Source organism: Chrysemys picta, chromosome 24 (genome assembly GCF_011386835.1).
Source record: "Chrysemys picta bellii isolate R12L10 chromosome 24, ASM1138683v2, whole genome shotgun sequence".
Lineage (NCBI taxonomy): Eukaryota > Metazoa > Chordata > Testudines > Emydidae > Chrysemys > Chrysemys picta.
In genome coordinates, this window is record NC_088814.1 from 7967209 (window position 1) to 7989365 (window position 22157).

The following is a 22157-nucleotide window of genomic DNA, read 5'->3' on the forward strand; positions in this document are numbered from 1 at the left end:
CTACAGACCAAAAAAAAAAAAAAAAAGGCAATTAAGTGTTATGAGCTCTCAAAAGGGTGGGTGGACCTGCTCTAAGGCCCATAAACATGAAACAAGGAGGAGGGTGCTACATGGTTTTGCTTTGGCTACCAATGCAGGGATTCCCATAACAGGATTTGCAATTGCTTTTCTGCCCTGTTGCATTAGATACTTTATCTAGTATGGGGAAATGTAAAGGGGATGTCAGACAGCGCTGCTGAGTTTTGTTATCACAGATTAATGTAGATTAGTTTTAACATGGTGGTGGTGGGGTGGTAGCTAGGGAAGAGTTAAAGTACTGATGTAAGCCAGAGAGAAGTGTGTGAGGTAATATCTTTTATTAGATCAACTTCTGTTGGTGAAAGATACAAGCTTTTGAGTTACACAGAACTCTTCAGGTCTGGGAAAGGAACCAAAATATAAATAGTGTATTTAGGCCTTGTCTACACTAAGGAATTTAGAATAAAAATCTTACCCTTGTTAACACCACACTGGTGGGAGAAAAAAAACAAAATTTTACAATTCCTTGGTGTAAAATACTGCCATCGGTTTTCAGCATTGTTCACTTCGTGCTCTAAAAACTGTTGTGTCCTGTCACTGAGGTGTGTTAAACAGCTGCTGTGTTTTACCCAGAGGCTAGTTGCCTTTCAAAGTGATCATTTTGGGTGAAACCTTAAAAACTTAGGTCTTGTCTGTTCTGCATAGGGCGGGCCAAAATTTTAAATGAGGTGAAGGCCTATCCCCTTTCTTGGTGGATGCAACTTCTGTACACACACATATGAACCTGCTTGTGTGTCTGTGTGTGTGCACCTATAGACGGAGAATGGCAGACGCACATCTTAATTGATACTAGAGCTGGGCTGGAGATGGTCTTCCCGTTCATGATCGGTTTAGAAGCTTTAAAAAAAATTCCATTCACAAATTGGGAAGAACAGTCAATCTCAATTTTCATAAACCAATAATCTAAAAAAAAATGGATCAGATCAATTGAAACATGTTGTTTCATTTTAAACCTTTTTTAGTCTTTTAAAACTTTTTTAGTATAACTACAATTTCTAACTGAAAAATCATTTTGAAACAAAATGGAACCTTTACATTTAGAAATTGTCAATGTCTAAACTTTCTTCAAAAATGTTTGGAATTGTGAAATTCATCAAAGTCAAATCAACCCTGTCCCACAAACAGCTTCAGTTCCCGCAAACTGAAAATTTCTGACATCTGACACCACAGTTCATTGTAGGCATGAAAATGTGAGTGCATGATATGTACTAGCAAAGAGATGCCAGACCACTGAAAATTTGGCCCTAACAATGCTGTGGAACTTTAGTTAAAACAGAGGATTCCCCACAATATCCTTTGGTCAACATTTCCCCTTCTTCCACAGTTTTGCTGCATGTTGCAATGAAGTTGGCTGGTGGCTGCATTTTAGTAGTGCTCTCTCTACCTATATAGCGATAGATATGCAAAGAAAGTTGCTACATGAATGTAAGATTCATTTTATTTCTTGAGTATTTTAAAAAACTACCAGTTTTAAAAGCATTTTCACACTCATGTCAGCCATTATGCTGGCAGGTGGTAAATGGTTGTGAATACTGATGTAGAACCTGATTAAAAGTATGGCAAAACCAGCACCGTTTTCCATCATAGACTACTAGGCCTGTAGCTAAATCCTGTACAGAACTTCAAGCATCATAGGACTCCACCATGCAGCTCACTACAGGATCAGGGCCAAGACTTTTTACTTTTGGTGTCCATAACTCCACTGCCACAGAATGGGTCATTGTGGGTGAATCCAACTCAGAACCAAGAAACTCCATAGTGCTGTTATCTTCATCGTTGCCTATGGACAGCAGAGAACTAAACTACCCAAACTTAAGTCTTTGTGTAGTGGGAAAGTGGTTCTTACTACAGGGAGAAAAGGACCTCAGAGTATTGACTGGGGAATTACTTAATATTTGTACGTGCTTTGAGAATGCAAAGTCCTATATAAGTACTGCAGTTACCGGGGAAACAAAGAGATGAAATTGCATGAGCAGATACTGTGTATTGTGGTAGCACCTAGGAGCACAGGGCCCCATCGTGCTAGGCACTGTACAAACATAGAACAAAAAGATGCTCCCTGCACCAACAGAAAATCATGCGAAACTTCAAATACTCATGTGTTTGCTTAAAATCTGTAACATGTTAAGGAAGTTTCGGAAGCTTGTCACCACAGGTCTCTTTTGAGGATATAGGCCTAGTGTTCCTAGACCGTTTGATTAGTGTGGGTATTAGTGTAACTGCTCTCTGTGAAACGTTACTGCTTTTCTGAATTAAATGTGAGGGTAGCATGGCCTAGTGGATAATGCAGTGAACTAGGAGGCAGGCTACCTGGCTTCTATTTAAAACTGCCACTTTCCCTACTATGCAGCCTTGGGCACGTTACGTCCTTGTGTCTCTCTTTCCCCTTCCACTCTTAGCCTGTCTTATCTATTGAGACTGTGAGCTCTTCAGAGCAGGTCTTGTCTCTGAGTATGTGTTTATTTGGTGCACAGCACAACGGGTCCCAGTCTTCATGGGAGCCTCTAGGTGCAACTGAAATATAAATATTTCTAACAATAACTTTTGTAACCAGCATTATGTTGTAGGCTGGTAAGGACTAGCCCTTGCTACTCCCGATAAAGCATCCATTTGTACACACGCAATATTAGAACATAAGAACGGCCACACTGGGTTAGACCAATGATCCCTCTAGCCCAGTACTCTGTCTTCTGACAGTGAGCAATGCCAGGTGCTTTAAGAGGGAAAGAACAGAACAGGCAAACATTGAGTGATCCAACCCCTGTTGTCCACTCCTAGCTTCTGGCAATCAGAGGTTAGGGACATTCAGAGGAGGGAGTTGCATCCCAGTCCATCCTGGATAATAGCCATAGATGGACCTATCCTCCATGAACTTATCTAGTTCTTTTTTGAACCCTGTAACTGTTTTGCCCTTCACAACATCCCCAGGCAATGAGTTCCACAGGTTGACTTTGTGTTGTGTGAAGAAATACTTCCTTCTGTTTGTTTTAAACCTTCTGCCTATTAATTTTATGGAGTGACACCTAATTCTTGTGCTATGTGAAGGAGTAAATAACACTTCCCTGTTCACTTTCTCCACACCAGTCAATATTTTATAGACCTCTATCATATCCCTCCTTAGCCATCTCTTTTCCAAGCTGAAAAGTCCCAGTCTTTTTAAACTCTCCTCATATGGAAGCCATTTCATACCCCAATCATTTTTGTTACCCTTCTCTGCACCTTTTCCAATTCTAATCTGTCCAATTCTATGGGTTCCTACATTACTCATATATTATATTACCCATATATTGTACTGTTCCCACACAATTGTAAACAAAGGACTGATCCTGCAATTAGATCCATGCTATCGGACCCCAGCACCCATGTGGCGTTCTATTGACTTCTTGGGGGCTGCCTGTAGGCCCAAGGCTCGGCCCATTTGGCTCCATTTATAAGATCAGGGCCAAAATTTGTCCAGAACTACCATCCAAGGGCACCAGTTCTGCAAACATGTATGTACATGGCTAACTTTATTTATGTGAGCTGTTCCACAGGGTTCACTGGCACTGTTTATGTGTGTAAATTTACTCCTACACGTATGTGTTTGCATGATGGAGGCCTATGGGTTCACACGACTCACCTAAAGCCATCCTATTTCAGTCTTTGTGGAAACAGCTCGTTATACATAACATCGAGGCCAGCTTCAACATTGCTTTATGGCAACCCCCAACTACTTGGATTTCAGCTCAGTGTTTCATTGAACATTAGAACTGCCACACTGGAACAGACCAAAGGTCCGTCTGACCCAATATCCTGTCTTCCAACAATGGCCAATGCCAGGTGCCCCAAAGGGAATGAACAGAGGTCGTGTCAGTGAGTACAAAACTGATACTGTATTTGTTTGATATATTCATTTTATGCAGTTTGGGGGCTGATTTCCCCTTGCCCTTTAAATTCCGCTGAAAGCATAACAAATCTGGGCCCTACGTAGTTGTTACATTTTGCATCGTTTGCTTTCCTTTTGGTTCGATGCCACAATACTGCTAGAGCAGAGAGATGCCGACATTTTGCCCAGCTGTGGGCACATCAGTCGCTCCTCAAATCCCAAGCTACTTTGCATGAACCAGAGCAGGCTGCCGCCACCCCATATTTAATATGAGAGCGCTTGGCGCAAGATGGAGCAGTACATGCTTGGAATGGTCGTCTACAATCACAGCAGGAAAGGTCACACAGCGGTTTATCCTGTGACATTACATGGCAATGACATTATCACTTCTCTTTATACTAGAAGCCTGAAGCTGAACGGATTAGTGGATGGCGGGGCCCCGGTTTACAGATGAAATTAAAAAAAAAAAAATCTGAAGCTAGTGGATTTATAGAAACATAGCACCCGTCTCAAATCCTCCGCACTTTTGTGAATCGGCTGTTTTCTGATTGAGGGACGCTGGGGAATGAACTGATTTTCCAAGCCATTCAGAAAGCGGCTTGATTCTACAACAAATGAGGCAAGCACGCTGTCTCAGTGTTGTACCAGTGGGCATCAGACGAAATGACAGGGCCTGCATCATGAATTGCTTGGTACAAGGGAGAGCAAATGCTGGAAAGGAGAATGTTGTCACGGGGGGGAGGGGGGCGGGAAGGGGGCATAAAAAGGCTCTTGGAAACACATGACAAGAGGAAACATGGCAGCTGAACTCGCTGCTCTTGTGTTAGGGATGCCAGGAAGGCATTGTAAATACTAGTGAATATGATGATGATGAACACCAGCGGCTACTTCAAAACGCTCTGTTCACACAATAGCTTTGTCTGATGATTACAACCGCTCATAGCTAATTCCTGCAAGACTTCCTGCTTCTAAAGAAGGAGGGGCTTGTGGTTAAGACACTGGACTGTGACTCAGAATTTGCGGCACATCATCTTTCTGGGACTCAGTTCTGTAAAATGGAGAGGCCAAGACTTCAGCTGGCTGTCTCGTCTCATTCGATTGTCAGCACTTTGGGGCCACGGGCTGTCTCTTCCCATAGGGATGTGTGGTACAGAGCACAATGGGCTCTGATTTTGGTTGGGGCCTTCCGCTGGGCTACTAAATGATCATTCGTAAAACATGTGACCTAGCTGGCCAATCGCACCTCAGAAGACCTCGGAGCTACTCATTTGCAAATCGTTCATTGGCTAATTATTTGTAGGCCTTTTTCTTTTTGTGGCGAGATACTATGGGCCCGATTCATCGTTGCCCAGCGCACCTTTGTGTGGTCACGTACAGCAGGGCAAAAGGAGTGTCGAATGGAAGGTAGGGCTGGAAGGTACCTCCTATGTCATAAGGTCCGATCTGGTAACATTTCGCACTCGCTTTGTACTGCTGGAAATGACAAGGGGGAGTATGGCAGAGAGAGACCATTACAAATAGACTAAAGAGGGGAAAAAAAACACAATTTGAGTGTAAGAGTGAAGTCCGAAGGCTTGTCTGCACTGTACCTTTTGAGGACAATGCCTGTGCTTTTACCAGGGATCCCCCCGGCTCTTTTCCAGCCGAGTACATTTATTGGAAGGACAAAAAAGCACTGAGAAAACATGCACAGAACAAGACGAGTTCCTAGAGGCATGCTGCAGCCAATGGCATCAGTCTTATGGGGGCCTAGCAGGGCAAAATCTTTCCAACCCTTCTGCAGGGGTTGGGGCCTCTCTTGGACAGAGAGTCCCACCCGTCTGCTGCATCAAAAGGGAAGCCCCCCTGCTCAAGCCCAGCTTTTTAGACCCACAGCCCTTTCTTCGCTGGAGACTCTGGAAAACCCAGTGTAGGCCCGTTTAGGAGTGGTGCTTCTCCAGGGCTGTTGACACTCCCCAAGGTAAGTAAGGCCCCACAGATCTGCCCATGGCCTGCTGTGGATACCGACCATGGGAAGTCCTGCCTCAAAGGGTCTGACCGGCAGCAGCCACATGGCTCCTGATTGGCTCCCTGACCTATATAAACCCAAGGGGCATTCCAGGAAGTGTCCAGGCCATCGTGTGGCTCTCTTGTCGCTGCCATGACTGCTCCTGGCTAGGAGCTCAGCTTGTTCTGGACTTTGAATTCTGACCCAGCCCCTGAAATCTGACTTGGACTCTGACCCTTGGTACCAACCCTAGCCTGGAACCTGACTATGAACTTCTCTGCTATGCCCAGCCTCAGGCTTGACCCTCCTCTGAGCCTTGGTCCCGACTGCTCTTGTTAGGAGCCTGATAGTAATCCCCCCACACACACTTGTATTTAGGCCCTGGAAGAGCCGTGAAAGCCCTCCCCCATGGAGTAGAACCCAGTCACTGTATGTTTCACTCCATGCATCCGACGAAGTGGGTTTTAGCCCACGAAAGCCTATGCCCACATACATTTGTTAGTCTCTAAGGTGCCACAAGGACGCCTCGTTGTTTTAGTCATCCTGAAACCATTCCTAAATGTCATACAGCGATCCCCAAAGATATGCCATGGGATTGCAATAGTTGCCACAGCAGTTATATTAGCATAAAGGGGCTTTATACTGGTATTGCCCATTCCCACAGGGAATAACTTCACCAGTACAAGTCACCTTTTATATCAGTATAACGGCTTCCAGGCTAGGGGCTGGAATAACTGTTCTGTGTTTTTTTTTAAAATGCCCTAACCATAATAGTATCAGAGGGGTAGCCGTGTTAGTCTGGATCTGTAAAAAGCAACAGAGAGTCCTGTGGCACCTTTAAGACTAACAGATGTATTGGAGCATAAGCTTTCGTGGGTGAATACCCACTTCGTCAGACGCATTCACCCACGAAAGCTTATGCTCCAATACATCTGTTAGTCTTAAAGGTGCCACAGGACCCTCTGTTGCTTTTTACTAACCATAATAGTTACATTGGTAAAACTTCAGTGTAAACCAAGCTTTTATCTAGCTTAATCTCTTCTGGAATTTGATTGTGAGCTTTCTCAATTCCTGTAGAATTGAATAGAGGATAATATCCCTTCTGCCAGAGGTTAAAAAGAAGAGAGGACATTATTTATTTGTGTTACTGTAGGGTCTAGAAGCCCTAGTCACGGACCAGAACCCCACAGTGCTAGTTACTGTACAAATACAGAACAAAAATGCATACACGGCAAGGTTATCTGCTCCCCTGCATCGGATGTGGTCAGTTACACTAGTCTAAAAACCCCACTATCCTTTTTTATACCTACTTGACACCGGAACTAATAACTTTAAACAGTGCTGGGCAGTGAAGAATTGGGCCCTATATGATTGTGATGCAGTTTCCATAGAGTCCTTATGCTTGCATCATTATTAAAGCTCTTTTCTATAAGAGAAATTGGATCAACGATCAACTAAAAGATCATTGGCTGAAAAACATCAGTCACGCCAAGTGATTTGTCCAACAGTGTTGAATAACAAAGTAGTAAAAATCCTGCCCTGTTTGTGGATAGTCTGGTAACAAAAAAAGGCTAAATACACCGAATGGATTAACAGTAGGATTGGATCTCAGGGGAATGCCAAGCGGCACCAGTCAAGATCCAAACCCTATTGTGCTAGGCTCTGTCTAGACGAAGTCTCTGCCTGAAAAGCTTACAATCTAAAAATGCGAATGGCATAGAAGGGGTTGAAGAGAATAAATTATTTCCTGCAAATAATTCACGCTGCTCTAGTGACAAAGTGGTGAGGCAAGACATGGTGCTCGCTGTGGGATCTGCGACACGGGGAGGAGACTTTCCCTGGGGTAACGGAGTTCTGGCTGTTATGATTAATTATTTGTTATCTGCCAAGCAACCATTCTTCCCACTCCTCTTGCAGGGCTCCTTCCTACCTTCCCCTCCTGGCCAGGAACCTCTCCACAGCCACCTCCCTTTCTCTGAAGGATTGTCCCAAGTCGCCTTTTGTGGGCATTGCCTCTTGTCCCACTCACAGCCCCGTCCCTGCAACCTGATCTGCTACTGCTCGCCTGGACGAGGGGCCAGGGGCCAGGGTAGTGGATTGGATAACGGGATCAGCGCTGGGGCCGTGGCTTGAGCTAAAGTCTTTTCAAGCGCCGCGGGCATTGATGGCACTGGGCAAGGATCTGAAATGTTGTTAATGGGCGATTCTACCACAGGGTAAAGCACCCGCAGGGGGTTTCAGACTCCCCCCATCAAACGGCTGAACGTCTCCTGCCTTTCACAGCCTTTCTAATGGCAGTGGCAGTGGCATGACTTAGCACTTCTGGCACTGTTGACCGCTGTACTCCTCCCTGGTCTGCACAGAGAGGCAGCGTCCGCCTCCCCCTTTCCTGCCCCAGCTGCTTCTCTCCCTCCTCTGGCTCCCTTACTGACAGTACTAGAGAGATCCTCCTACTCCCTGCCTGGCTGCTCTCCTCCGTCAGCTGGCCTGCAGGGCTCCATGCCAACTTCTCCCCAGCCTCCACTGCACATGCGTGCCACCCACCCTCCTGCTGGGCCCCAATGGGAGGGATGGGGCGGGATCTGGCAGCAAACTGGAGGTGGAGCACAGAGCCAGGAGGCAGGGGCATTCTGGTCTGGCTGGCAGAGCCAGCGCTAGGCATGAGCAGATTAAGCAATTGCTTAGGGCTCCGAGCAGCTCAAGGGGGCCCCCTATTAATTATTAGTATGTGTTGTGTGTGTGGGGGGGGAAGTATTCCTGTTAGGGTCCCCAGTGGGCTAGCCCCATATCTTCTGGCTGCTGCTGGCAAACCTCCCCACCCGGCCTCACGTCCCAGATCTTCTGTCAAGGTGCCCTCTGTAGGACCAGGAAACCCCCAGGAACTTAGGTGACCTCCAGCTGGGCATGAGCTGGCCTCTGAAGGGTGGATTGGCTTCTGCTGCTGGCAAGGATCATAGAGACATCACTTCCCGGGGAAAGGCATGCTGGCGAGTCTGACTGTTAGGAGGAGAGAGAGAAGCAGAAGCAGGGATTTCTGGTGGGGGAAGGGGGGAGACACTGACAAGCGTCTGAAGCGATACAGAGTGGTCTCGATGGGGAACAGCGCGCTGGTCCATTTAGCCTTGCAATATCCCGGCTCTGAGAGTGGCCAGCAGCGGCTGCTTCAGAGAAAGGTGGCAGAACCTGGCGTATGGGAGAGTCTGCCCCCGACCTTAATTTCATCCTGCTCTCTACTCATTAGAGATCGGCTTAAGCCCTGACACACAAGGTTGAATACCCTTCCAGAATTGTTATTGTTAAAATGATGGGTATGGGGCCATGTCAGCTCTGGGACAAGAAAGGAGATCATTTAAAAAAACAACCACCCCTCTCTGAAAAGACAACCGGACAGTTGCTGGGTGGAGAGATGGAAAAATTCTACTTCACGATGATCATTACAATAGCGTCTAGAGGTCCCAGTCAAAATCAGGAGCTCCGTGGTGCTCGGCGCTGTACGGGCACCTAGTGAGAGACCGCCCCTGCCTTGAAGATCTTACAGTCTAAATAGTCAAGATGGACACAGGCAGTAGCATTATCCCTGTTCTACACAGGGGAAACTGAGGCACGGAGACAGCAAGATCCTGCTCCTGCCAAGAGGCTCGTGTGGCTGGACCCCAGGTAACGCAGGCAGGGTCTGTGCTGACCAGCACGAGGTGCGCGCTGCCCGCTTGACTCTACATCTGCTGATTAATTCGGACTCCAGAGGGCCGCCCCCTCATGGCCCAGGCCGCAGGGCCTGCAGACCGGTGCAGGGGTTTGGCAGAGAGGCTGAGGCGTGGGGGATACCCCAGGCAGAGCCCCTGGCCCCAAGGGGGATGGAACGCAGCAGCCGGAGCCGGAGGCTGACCTCCTTGGGCTTTGGCAGGAGTCCAGCGTTGAGGGACATAATTAAGCACAGTCTGTGCAGTAGAGAGGCCCAGGGCTGTGCACGGGGGCTGCGTGAGCTCCCAGTGCAGGGGAGAGAGGCGCTCGCTCGCTCGCTCTTTCTAGGTCAAGGTTGAAGGAACTAGTTGGAGCCGTGGAGAGGGTGGGGGACAGCTCCGAGCGCATCCGTCGGCTGCATGCAAGCCGGCCTCCACTGCTGACAGCCTCCGACACCCACGGGGAGTTGCCAAACCCCCGCCAGACCCCGCCCCCCCCTCCCGCCTGCCCTTGATGCCTGCCACAGAGGCCAGGGTGAGGGGCGCCGTAGGAAACACTGAGAGACACGAAAGGGTCCGAGCCGGAGAGGTGCTGAGCTGCTGTGTCTCCGGTTGAAGTTAGGGGGAGCCCAGGCCTATTAAAACTCCAGGGTCTCTCCCCCCTCTAAAATACGCAATCGCCCCTGGACAACTTGATCCTTTTTTTCCCCCTGCTCTGAAACCTCCCTTCTTTAGATTCCCCCCCCACCCCAGCTCCCTTTGATCTTCCCTTCTTCTTGCACCAACATTGGACTTGACTTCCCCCGACTCTCCGAATCTCACTGCTGCCACCCGTCCCCCCAGGCCTCTAGGCCTCAGGCCGCCTCTGCCTGGGGCGCTGCTGGGTGTGGAAAGAGCCTGCAGGGGGAGCCCCACAGGAGGCGAGGAGGGTTAAGGGGCTGGGATAAAGGCAGCCCTGCGTCTGATGCCTGCCTCGGGCACCTCAGTCCTGTCTGACTTTGGACAAGTCACCGACAGGCCCTCTCAGAGGTCCAGAGAAGCCCGGGCCACTTCCAGCTTTTGAGGCCCCTAGCCATAATCAAAATGAAAAATGACGACACATGAAAACGAAATAAGGCACCAACAAAAGAGTGAGACGTAATTTGAATATTGTTGTATTTAACACCTTGCTTTCCTAGCCTTTTTCTGTGCAAATGCACTAATTCTTGAGGAAAAAATCTAGCTTTCGTGCAGTGTCACCGTTGATATTAAGCACGGCAAGCCCACTCAAACGCTCTTGTCCCATAGTGGAACGGTGATAGTTCTTTTCCGGCTTCAACACGGCGAAGGTGCGTTCACCGGAAGCCCCTGGTGCTGGCAAACTGACAAAAATACGCCATATTTATGAACATTTTTAACTCTTTCATGTGACAAAATCTCTATCAGTTAACACAAAAACGATGTCTTTTACCAAATCACCTCTCTTAGTTGCTTACATTTCCCGCTCTAAGCTGAGAGGGTGTGTCGCCTTTTGGGCCGATAGGGAGGCGCATAAAAACAAGTTGCGAAACTGGTCAAATGCCAACAAATGAACAAGTCTAAATATGAGGCCTCCTTTGAGCTGGAGGCCCAGGCCAAATGGACCTCCTGGCCCCCCTCTGATTGGCCCTGGTCACCAAAGGTCACATTTTCCCAAAACGACCTTGGCATTTAGGGCTTGGTCTAGTCTCTTAAGTCACTTATGGAAATAGGGAAATCACTTAGACCTTGGCTACGCTACAAATGCTTTGCCGGTATAGCTGTCCTGGCAGCGTCCCCTGATGTAGACACACTTGTATGCAGACAGAAAGAGTTTTTCGGCTGGCAGAGTAACACCCCCGCACCCCCCAGCCAATGTTCTTCTGCCAGCATAGCTGTGTCTACCCCGGGGGTGCTGCTGGGTTGGCTGGGGGGAGAGGGGGGGTTGCACACTGGAGTGTAGACTTGGCCTTAGGCATTGTTGACCATTTTATCCTTAATTTATCTGTGCCTAAGCTCCTTGTTTGAAAGATTTGGGGTAATAAACTCTGCCTCTCCTGCTCTGTCTGGTCACCCACAGATTTTGTACTGGTATAACTATCTCTGTGAGGCGCGTGGTGGTTTTTACCACTAGAGTTATACCGGTATAAGGTATAACCCCTGGTGTGGATGGAGTTAAGTTTGTATAAAGGAGTCCTATACCAGTGTAGCTCATTCCCCTTCCCATACAGGATCGGCTATCCCGATATAAGCACCTTTAGATCACAATAACTTCGTCCACACGAGGGGTGTTGTGTGGCTTAAACCAAACCGGAATAGTTAAAGCTGTTCATGTTTGGTGTGTTGACAAGCTGTAACCGGGTCGGCCGCCACCTGTGCTCCCCCTCACGGCCTGGCATCACTACAGGCAGCCTGCCTCAGTTTCCCCTCTTGGACTGTTCAAAAAAACTTCATCCAGCCTTTTATTTATGTATTTATTTATTTTGGTAGTCAGAAATACCCTTCCTTGGGAACTGGGTATATTAATATAACGTAAACTCCAGACAAAACTCACAATCCCAGAACAAACCCCAGCCAAAAGGCCGCACGGAGCGAAGGTTTCTCTCCCTCCTTCCTGCCTGAGGCCTTTCCTGCTTTGGCAGACCTCGGTCCTGCTTGGCCGGAGTCCCTACCCTAACTCCCAGGACTCTCTGCTAGAACATGCTCGCCCCTAGCAATCTGAGCCCTGAGCACCACCCCTTTCCTCCCCAGTTCTTGTGTTTCACAACGAAGCAGCCTCCCTTGATGCGGCTCTGACTGACCGCCAAGCACGGGACCCCATAGATAATTCAAGAATTACAATCTTTCACCTTTCCCATTATCCTTAAAGGCTTGCAGTGTTGCTTTCTGTTGGTAGGGCTCCATTTCTGGATGTTCTTACTAGGCCTTGCAGCAAACGTTTTACTAGCGAAGGCCTCTACGGTTTTCATGTAAATAGCCCCTTTGAATGGGTGCACCCTGCATTCCCTCAGGAGATGACCAACTGTTTCTTGGACCTTACACAGTCCATCTAATCGATCTTAATGTTTGTTTATTAGAAACAAATGATTACTTAAGCCACAATGGCCGGTTACAATTTGAAATAAAGCCACTTTGCTCCGTCTCTCATGGCCTGGGTGTAGATCAGCATTTTCCCTTCCCTTGCAGCGTCCCGCTGCTTCGTCATCACTCTGACAGAATATACCCCTGTGTTCACGCTGGACAAGCTATTTTAATCTTTGTACAAAATAAGTCTCGTATGGTATCATTCGAAAACTCATAACTGGCTGGTCTGTGTTGTCCTGGTAAAATGTGTGGCAACATTGTATGGGGAGACATAGGCGCCGACAAAAAATGGGTGCTAAGCACCCACTGCCAGTCCCCCTATTGGAATCTCTCCCTCACCCCAGCACCTCCTGCCCGCCGGCGAGCCCTGACGATCAGCGCTTCCCCCTCCCTCCCTGTGCCTCCTGCCCGCCGCAATCAGCCGCTTCACGGCGTGCAGGAGGCTGCGGGGCGGAGGAACGAGGACGGGCCGCGCTTGGGAGAGGGGGCAGGAAGAGGCGGGACGGGTATAGGGCCTTGGGGGTGGGGGGGGGTGGAGTGGGGGCGGAGTCTGGGGCAGAGCCAGGGGCGAGCACCCTCTGGCACATTGTAAAGTCGGCGCCTGTGTGGGAAGATATAAGGTTCCCCTGTAGGATATTAACACATTCCAAACCCCACAGCCCTGCCCAGCGAGAAGTCAGATCTGTCAAAGACAAAGGAAGGAATGCGTGCTTGCCTTAATTTGCATTTAAGCAGTAAATAGAGTAATCAAACAGGGAGGGAAAACAAAGGAAATTCAAACAGGTGGAAAAAACCCAGCAGGGAACATCCTTCCAGGTAGACTTTGTCTCCTGGGTCTCAGCTGGGAATGTTTTTCAAGGGCGGGGGGGGGGCTGAAACTGTAAAAAGGAGGGACAAACCCTCCATGATGCCCTTCCCTCCTCTTCCTGCCTATCACGTTCTCTGCCCCTGAGAAAACAAAAGGAAACAGCTGTTGGACTCTGGGTGCAGGCTCTGATCTTGAGAATTCGGTCAGTAATCTGCTGGAACATGTGGTGAGAGTTTGCTTTGCAACTAAGAGAGTTTCTTAAGTAGATACTAGTAAATGTTTTATCTTTATTGTTCTGACTTTTGTGCCTCATTCCTTATACTCACCTCAAATCTCTTTGTAGTTAATACATTGGTTTGACTGTTTTATCTGATCCAGTGTGTCTAAATTGGAGTGTCTGGGTATTGTATTTAAATAAGATGGCATATTATTCCCTTAAAGAAATAATGGACTCGATATCTTTGTACTGTCCAGGAGAGGGCTGGACAGCACAGCCGTACATTGCTGGGGGAAGTTCTGGGACTGGGGGCGTGCTGGGGTTACCCTGCAGCATAACCCAGGCTGATAAGAGCCAAAGCTGGGAGTGACTTGCATGCTGTTGTGAGCAGTCCCGGCTGGAGGTTCTGCAGCAAAGCAGTGTAAAGGGGTTACAGAGCAGGGGTGACACAGTTATTTGTTAGTCTGGATTGTGCCCTGGTATGTGTCACACTTCAAGGTGGACTCCTTAGTAATCAGGGTTGGCTGACCCCAGGCCTTTCAGCCGCTAGGGGCAAGACACCCTGTTATACAAGCCCATGGGCTCAAAGTCCCATGGAAGTTAAGCATCTAAATACCTTTGAGGATCTAGGCTAAGCATTCAGGATAGAGACTGTCTCTCACTAACACCATGTTTATTCTAGGAGCCCTTTACCATGATAGGAATAACAGCATACCGTATTGGCCAATCTCTCCTAATGTCGTGACAGCTATACCAGTAAAACTGTGCTCTGTACGTAGGGTGACCAGATGTCCCGATTTTATAGGGACAGTCCCGATATTTGGTTTTTTTTTTCTTATATAGACGCCTATTACCCCCCACCCCCATCTTGATTTTTCACACTTGCTATCTGGTCACCCTATCTGTACGGGTCTAGTTAAGCCCACCCCATGAGCAAAACAAGCTAAACTCATAAAACAGCAGCTTTGCTGGCGCTGCTGTGTCTACACTACACTCTTATTTAATCTTTTTATTACTGACCTTGGCACAAAAAGTGGGACTGTGCTAATAAAGTTTTGCGGATGACACAAAGCTGGGAGGTATTGCTAATACAGAGAAGGACCAGGATATCATACAAGAAGATCTGGATGACCTTGTAAACTGGAGTAATAGTAATAGGATGAAATTTAATAGTGAAAAGTGCAAGGTCATGTGTTTAGGGATGAATAACAAGAATTTTGGTTATAAATTGGGGACACATCAGTTGGAAGTAACAGAGGAGGAGAAGTACCTCGGCGTATTGGCTGATCACAGGATGACTATGAGCCGCCAATGTGATATGGCCGTGAAAAAAGCTAATGCGGTCTTGGGATGCATCAGGTTAGGTATTTCCAGTAAAGATAAGGAGGTGTTAGTACCGTTATACAAGGCATTGGTGAGACCTCATCAGGAATATTGTGTGCAGTTCTGGTCTCCCATGTTTAAGAAGGATGAATTCAAACTGGAACAGGTACAGAGAAGGGCCACTAGGATGATCCGAGGAATGGAAAACCTGTCTTATGAAAGGAGATTCAAAGAGCTTGGCTTGTTTAGCCTAACCAAAAGAAGGCTGAGGGGGGATATGATTGCTCTCTATAAATATATCAGAGGGATAAATATCAGGGAAGGAGAGGAATTATTTAAGCTTAGTACCAATGTGGACACAAGAACAAATGGATATAAACTGGACATTAGGAAGTTTAGACTTGAAATTAGACGAAGGTTTCTAACCATTAGAGGAGTGAAGTTCTGCAACAGCCTTCCAAGGGGAGTAGTGGGGGCAAAAGACATATCTGGCTTCAAGACTAAGCTTGATAAGTTTATGGAGGGGATGGTATGATGGGATAGCCTAATTTTGGCAATTAATTGATCTTTGATTATTAGCAGGAAAATATGCCCAATGGCTTGTGATGGGATGTTAGATGGGGTGGGATCTGAGTTACTACAGAGAATTCTTTCCTGGGTGTCTGGCTGGTGAGTCTTGCCCACATGCTCAGGGTTTAGCTGATTGCCATATTTGGGGTCGGGAAGGAATTTTCCTCCAGGGCAGATTGGCAGAGGCTTTTCGCCTTCCTCTGCAGCGTGGGGCACGGGGCACTTGCTGGAGGATTCTCTGCACCTTGAGGTCTTTAAACCACGATTTGAGGACTTCAATAACTCAGGCATAGGTTAGGGGTTTGTTACAGCAGTAGGTGGGGGAGATTCTGTGACCTGCGTTGCGCAGGAGGTCAGACTAGATGATCATAATGGTCCCTTCTGACCCTAAAGTCTATGAGTCTATAGGTTCTAGCCGACTGCTCTGTCGGTCAGGGATCACCCCTCTGCACTGAGCTACGCCGGCAGAGGTCTGTAATGTAGACATAACCTAAGTCTGTGCACCATAGCCTGCAGGTGCTACTATCACGTAAATCACATTGTGGTGGAAGTTAGGAATGAAAGCAGGTGATGATCTTTGTGCATGTATTAAACTGTTTTATTTGCACAGAATAAGCTCCTTGAGAAGGAACTGTTTTTGTTTCGGGTTGTGTACAACACCTGATCCCTGGCTGGAGTTTCTAGGAGCTATCGCAATTCTGTTAATTGTTATTACAAATAAGAGAATCTGCCGGTAAATGCAAAAAAAAAATAATAATAATTTCACCAGGTGGTTTTTTCATTCAAATTTATTTTTATTTTTTTCAAAGCATCATACAGGAGGCGCATTATTTTTAATTTCATGAAAAACAAAAGCACGCAACATTCGGTTTAGTTCTGACATACAGGTGACAAGGCTACAGAATAATCCTAACACAATATAGCTCAAGGTAGGTTTGGTTTGGGCCACACGGGCCAGACAACAATGGTCCGAGTGAGGTACAGTGCAGGCCGGATTCTCACACTAACGTCAGCTTCGTCATACGGTCCCTTTCTATCCTTTTTTTTTTTTTAACAAGGGGAAAAGCCTCCGCTCATGGTCCAATCAATATTAAATCGACAGAATTCTGTCATGTGCACAGACGCACAATCTCTTTCGCACACACAAATACATTCCCACACATGATCACCATTTCCTCTCTCTCTCTCACGCACACACTGCTCAGTTCCAGATCTGGCTACTTAGACATCTGAGCCAACTGGGCTCACTTGGCACCTTACAGGGATGTTTAAACAACTAATTGCCTGGTCAAGAGGCCAAATGTAGAACTGAGAACACCTTAGTTGAGCTTATCCAGTTTGAAAATTGGACTTACATTTAGTATCTCTTGCTACCAGACCCAGGCAGCAACAATCCTGCAAAACCCCCTTCCCCACGTGGAAAAGACTGTAACATGCACACGCTCTAAGCCCTTTCGTGAGTTCCAGTCACACCATTTATTGCTCAGCTGTGGGATCTTTGGGTCTGACGCTGGTTCCAAGCCAGTGTGACTCTTGATTTCAGTGGCATTACACAGGGTAAAGCTGGAGTTACACCGAGCAGCATCAGGCCCTTGCCCTCTTTTTTTTTTTTTAAACACAATTCAATTCATATCCAAGTCTCTCTTTTAAAAAACGTGCCAAAGATTCAGAATTTGTAGTGAATCCAGCATTTAATAAACGAGGTAGGTGGTGCTGCCACATTCGCCTCACACCCTTACTTGCCCCCGTTCCTTCTTCCAGTGCATGGAGGGGCTTCTCCTTCAAAGAGGCCAATCCCCCCAGAGGCCACTTAAAAACAAGTCTCCATTTCCTTACCCAGTTTTATGCTTACGTAGCTCTGCTGACTTCAGCAGTTATTCCCGCTTTAAACCAGAGTAAGGGAGAGGAGCGTCAGGACTGAGAACTATCGGCTGGAGTCTGCAAGGTGCTATCAGGAGTTGCTCAGCACTTTGCATGGTCCAGCCCTATAAAGGAGGCACCATCTAGTTTAAAAAAAAAATCATAGAGGATGCGATCCAACACCCAGCAAAGTCAATGGAGAGACTCCTATTGGCTTCAATGGGTTTTGGGTCAGGCTCATCATTTCTAAAGCACAAATTTCTTCTTTATGTTCCCAATAACCCCCGAGATGATTCTACCTGAAAGAATTTCCATCACTTAGCTCTATTTATGCTCTTTTGTTGTTGGTTTGGTTTGGTTTTTGCACTTCACTCACTTTTGAGACAATGTGGTGAGGGAAACAGACAACTCATTAGTTTAACCTTAGTTCTTCTAGTCAATTTCACTTCCTGGTTCTCATGCCCTAGCAACTGGGCTGCCGGGTCAGATTCTAATCTCACTTGCACTGGTAAGAATCCAGTTCCTCTCTATTGATGTCAAAGGAGTTGCTCCAGATTTGTGTCGGTCTAACAGATCAGAATCGGACGGGGTTGCAGTCACAGCAGGGGAACGTTTCAACGAAAACAAAATGGAATTAAAAAAAAAGTATATTAATATTAGTTTAAAAACAATAAAGTGGACATGGTGGTCCCTAAATCTGTCTCTACAACTATCCTTTAAAAAAGCCTTTCTAGCCTATCAAATGGTACCCCCAGGTTTCTGCAAGGGGGATTGTTTCCATATACCCTTCCTCAACCCCTAGCATTCTTTTACAAGGCAGAAGCACAATCAGCAAATTTTTAAATACATTTTTAAAAAATAAATTACAAACATCCTTTATCACTAGTGTAAAATATACAGGTCATTTCAGCCCCCCCCCCTTTTTTTTTTTTTTCCTTTTTTTGCTTTTTACATAGACTCTAACTACGAAAGCATCACAAAACTCTTTTTTTAGATCTGTTTTATCATTATTTTCTTAATGCCAAATAGATACATTTATCCTCATCCTATTTACATATTGAATTCCCTGGGACAGCCCATAAGTTAATACAAACAAAAGAAAACCAGCTGGGATCCTTGAAGTCGGAGAAGCGCTGATGATTTAGAGCTGCTGAAGTCTTTATTCTACACTAACTAAATCATACAAACAAAGGTTGTGAAGCTTGTGACGTTTCGCGGACTGAGGGCCTGATTCAGACCTGCCTTAGTCTGGTCTGATTGGCAGAGTTACAAGGATGCAAAATTGGAGGGGGGCACGCAGAAACGGGCTCTTAGTGCGCTGAAGGGCTTGGCTCTGGGAGGGATGCTGAGAAAGGGCAGAGCAGGTGCATTGCTCTGCGCAGCCGGAAAAGGATCTGAACATGGGGCTGGATCCCATAAGGTGCCGAGCACCCTCGACTCTCACTGTGCTTGTTGGAGGCTTTGAGCCCTTCTTGGGACGTCCCACCCACGCCACTGTCCGGATGATTTTGCTGCAGTAAGGAAAAGCAGCACCCGTGTCAGGTTATATAAGGGATCCAATCCAGCGCTGGTGTAAGCGAACACGACCCTAGCGGGGCTCAGTGGCAGCTGCACCTGCTTATACCCCACAGCACTTGGCCCAAGGTCAGCGATGTTATATTGTGTTAGTCAGAGGGAGCCACATTCTGGGGGATTTGAACACAGCTTAGTAACATGGCAGCATGGGCCAGGCTAAGAATTCAGCATCTGCCTGGAGCTAGCGCTCCCTTTCCTTCCCTTCCCTGGGAGATCTATGGGGCCTGGGGGTGAGGACGTTGGAGCTCCTGCGGCCGGCCACATGATTTATACCCAGCCCTACACTGACTGCAAAGAGGTTTGTTAAAGTAACTTGTTATAGGAGCTAATTACATGTCATCCGTGATGACAGCGCAGAATTCTAACCCCCATCGCTCTTGTCCTGGGCTGGATACGGTGCCAGCCACTGCCGCACTTTGCCTGCACGCAGGGGATCCCAGGGCCATCAGCGAACGCTTTGTCCCCCGCCGGTAACATTTTTGTTCAGTCCTGGCTGCAAAGTGAGGCCCGAACCAGGGGAGCCCGGTTCAGTTCCCAAGCAAGTGCCCCAGAGGCCACGGAAATAAGTATAAAGGAGGAACGTGAACAGCGCCCTGAGTCCTGTCTGAGAAGAGTCCTCAGACCAGTTAGCACCAAAGTTTGCCCGGGAAAGGGCTTGGAAGCTGGTGGGAGGGAAGGTCGGGGAGAATTCACCCCAGTCTCAGGCTCCAGGGCAAAACCTGCCCGACTTCCCCTCTCACCCACCCTCCCTGGGCAGAAGGCTGCAGGATGGATCCCAGGATCACTCGGCTAGCCCCGTCCCTCCACCGTGGCAACCTGGATTGTGTTAGCCCGAAGCCACCCCGGATCGATGGGCATCGGCGACGTCTGTGATGCTGGTGGTTCTCCCACGTCCCTGGCAAATTTGTTCCTTCCCATCAGCACCGGTACCTGGTGCTCCCTCGGTTCCGTGGCCACAAGGCGAGTCTAAAGGCTTTTCCTCACTTGCCTTCTTCCTTGGTCTCTTTTGGAGCTCCCTTCTTCATCAGGGAGGAGACGCAGCCCTTCCTAGCCGTCTCCTCCGGCGCAGCTTTGCAGTGTCTGCCCTGGGCTACATACACCAGCACCAGGGTCTGCAAAGAGCCCTGCCAGCGGGATTAACTCTTCAGCGGTCTGTAAAAAAAATAAATCTGGCAGGATCTCATTACTACCCAGGGGCTGAGGCAAAGGGGAGCACCAGCCCACATGCCCGTCTGTGTAGTGGTACATGCACGGCCGGGCGAGCAGATGAGAACCAAGAGTCCCTCTTCCCCAGAGAGTCGGTGCTTTATCCCAGCTGGTGGATACAACTGATCAAGCCATAAAAAGGAAACAAAACAAAAAAAGAAATATATTCCTGGGTTACTTAGCTGCAGAACCGAGTGCTGAGTGGAGTCCACGTGTCAGGTTCCCGTCTCTAACAGTCTGGATGCAGCTTGGAAGCATGATTTGTCCTCAAGGTCTGGTTTCGAAGCCTTGTCAAGTTGCTTTGTGGTCCTACAGAATCTGAAGCGGATCTAATGCGGGTGTATAGCTACGTAGATTCCTTGGCGTGTGTGTGTGTGTGTCTGTGTGTGTGTGGGTACTGTATGCACAAGCACACATGCATGTGGGCATGTGCCTACACACACACACACACACACACGCACACACACACTCATTTGTTTGAACCCAGACTCTGGGCTCTCTGAAAAGCCTGGGAAAGGAATCCTCTGTTCCTTATACGGAGGACGCAATGAAGCAGGTGCTCAAATCGGCATCTGCACTTCATGGTACACATCACGGCCTTCTGTCTCATCGAAGCTCACGTCGGCATCGTCTGCGTCCAGCTGGAAGGAAGCGGAGATACCATTAGGGCTCTCGTGGGACGGGGGGTAGGAGCGGAGAGAACCAGGAAGCCCTGACGGCCTGCCCTACCCAGTTGTGTGGCTTTGTCCCCCTCCAGTGGCTTTGTCCCCCTCTTCTCAGGGCATGGCAATGGGATTCACATTTTGGGTGCTGGAGGATGGGGATGGAAGATCAAGTGCTGTCCAGAAAGGAATTGGGAAGCGCCCTCCCCTCTGATGATTCTCTATCAGGGAGCTGCTCCCCACCCAAAGGCTTGGGGTGCGGGCCAATGGATACTTACACACTTGAGTTCGATGTCCTTGAAGATCCTGGGGAGCAGGAAGCGGCGCAGGGGCACCGTCAGGATGAGGAGGAAAGGCAACGCCAAGGAGGCCGGGGTGGACTTCACCGCCCACAGCGCGGCCAGGCACAGGATCTGGGTGAGCGTGAAGATGTGCATCCGCCAGGTCTTCACCTTGAAGGCAAAAGCCGGGGAGAGTCAGAGCTGCCTCAGTGGCCCTCACCCCTGAGCCAGCACCCTCCCCCCTGGGGCAGAGCCGCAACCCACTTGAGGCACAGGACCCCACGAACCAGCAGGAGAGTCTAGCACCAGGGACAACCACCTCCCTCTCTGCATGCCCCACACTCAAGAGCCAGGCCCTGGAGAGGAATGGGGTGTCTCCCCGCTGCTCCCCAGACCTGGGGAAGCAGGGGGCGTCTGCAGCCTGGGACTGGGGAGGTGAGGGTCTCTGGGGACAGGAGGAGAGAGGAAGGGTTTCCGTGCGGGTGATCTGGAAAGTGGGTGGTCCATACCGTGTCTGCCCTGGCCCTGCCCCTCCAGGCCCCAAGTGGGAGAGGGAGGATCTTTCCTCCTTTCAGAGAAGGTGTGCTGTGATCTCAGCAGCGGGCCTCGAGGCTGGCCTGGCCAATGCGCTGCCCCCCCAGCACTGTGAGTTAGCGCCTGAGGGGCTGGTTCAGATCTTGCATTCTACATTCAAACGGGAAGCGGCCAGAGCCTGCCCCTGCAAGACTGCTCCAGCCGCCGGGCCCTGCATGGGGAGCTAGGTTCCGTCGGGCCCTGTGGCCCCTGCCAGTTCAGGACTCAGAAGGGATCCAGGCACAGTTGGTTATGACCCCCCAAGCCCTGGGGCCTCCTGGGAAATTTTCCCTGTAGCCACATAAGCCTGCAGAGCTGCAGGACCAAACAGGCACCGACACCCCTCTTGTCTGCAATGCACCTGACAGCAGAGAGCATGGGAGGACCTGTC

At 48.5% G+C, this 22157-nt stretch overlaps 1 protein-coding gene across 3 annotated transcripts in view; it reads right to left on the reverse strand.

Annotated features, from left to right (window-relative positions):
- Positions 1 to 16382: 16382 nt before the first annotated feature.
- Positions 16383 to 22157, reverse strand: part of SLC4A1 (solute carrier family 4 member 1 (Diego blood group)) — a 43577-nt gene continuing 37802 nt past the window's right edge. For all 3 annotated transcript variants that reach the window (XM_008162641.4, XM_005301958.5, XM_042857128.2), the window contains 2 exons: positions 21191 to 21364; positions 16383 to 20891 (listed from right to left, as the gene is read on the reverse strand). In XM_008162641.4, coding sequence (XP_008160863.2) covers positions 20811 to 20891; positions 21191 to 21364 — 255 coding nt within the window. In that variant the 3' untranslated portion in view covers positions 16383 to 20810. The remainder of the gene's footprint in view (positions 20892 to 21190; positions 21365 to 22157) is intronic.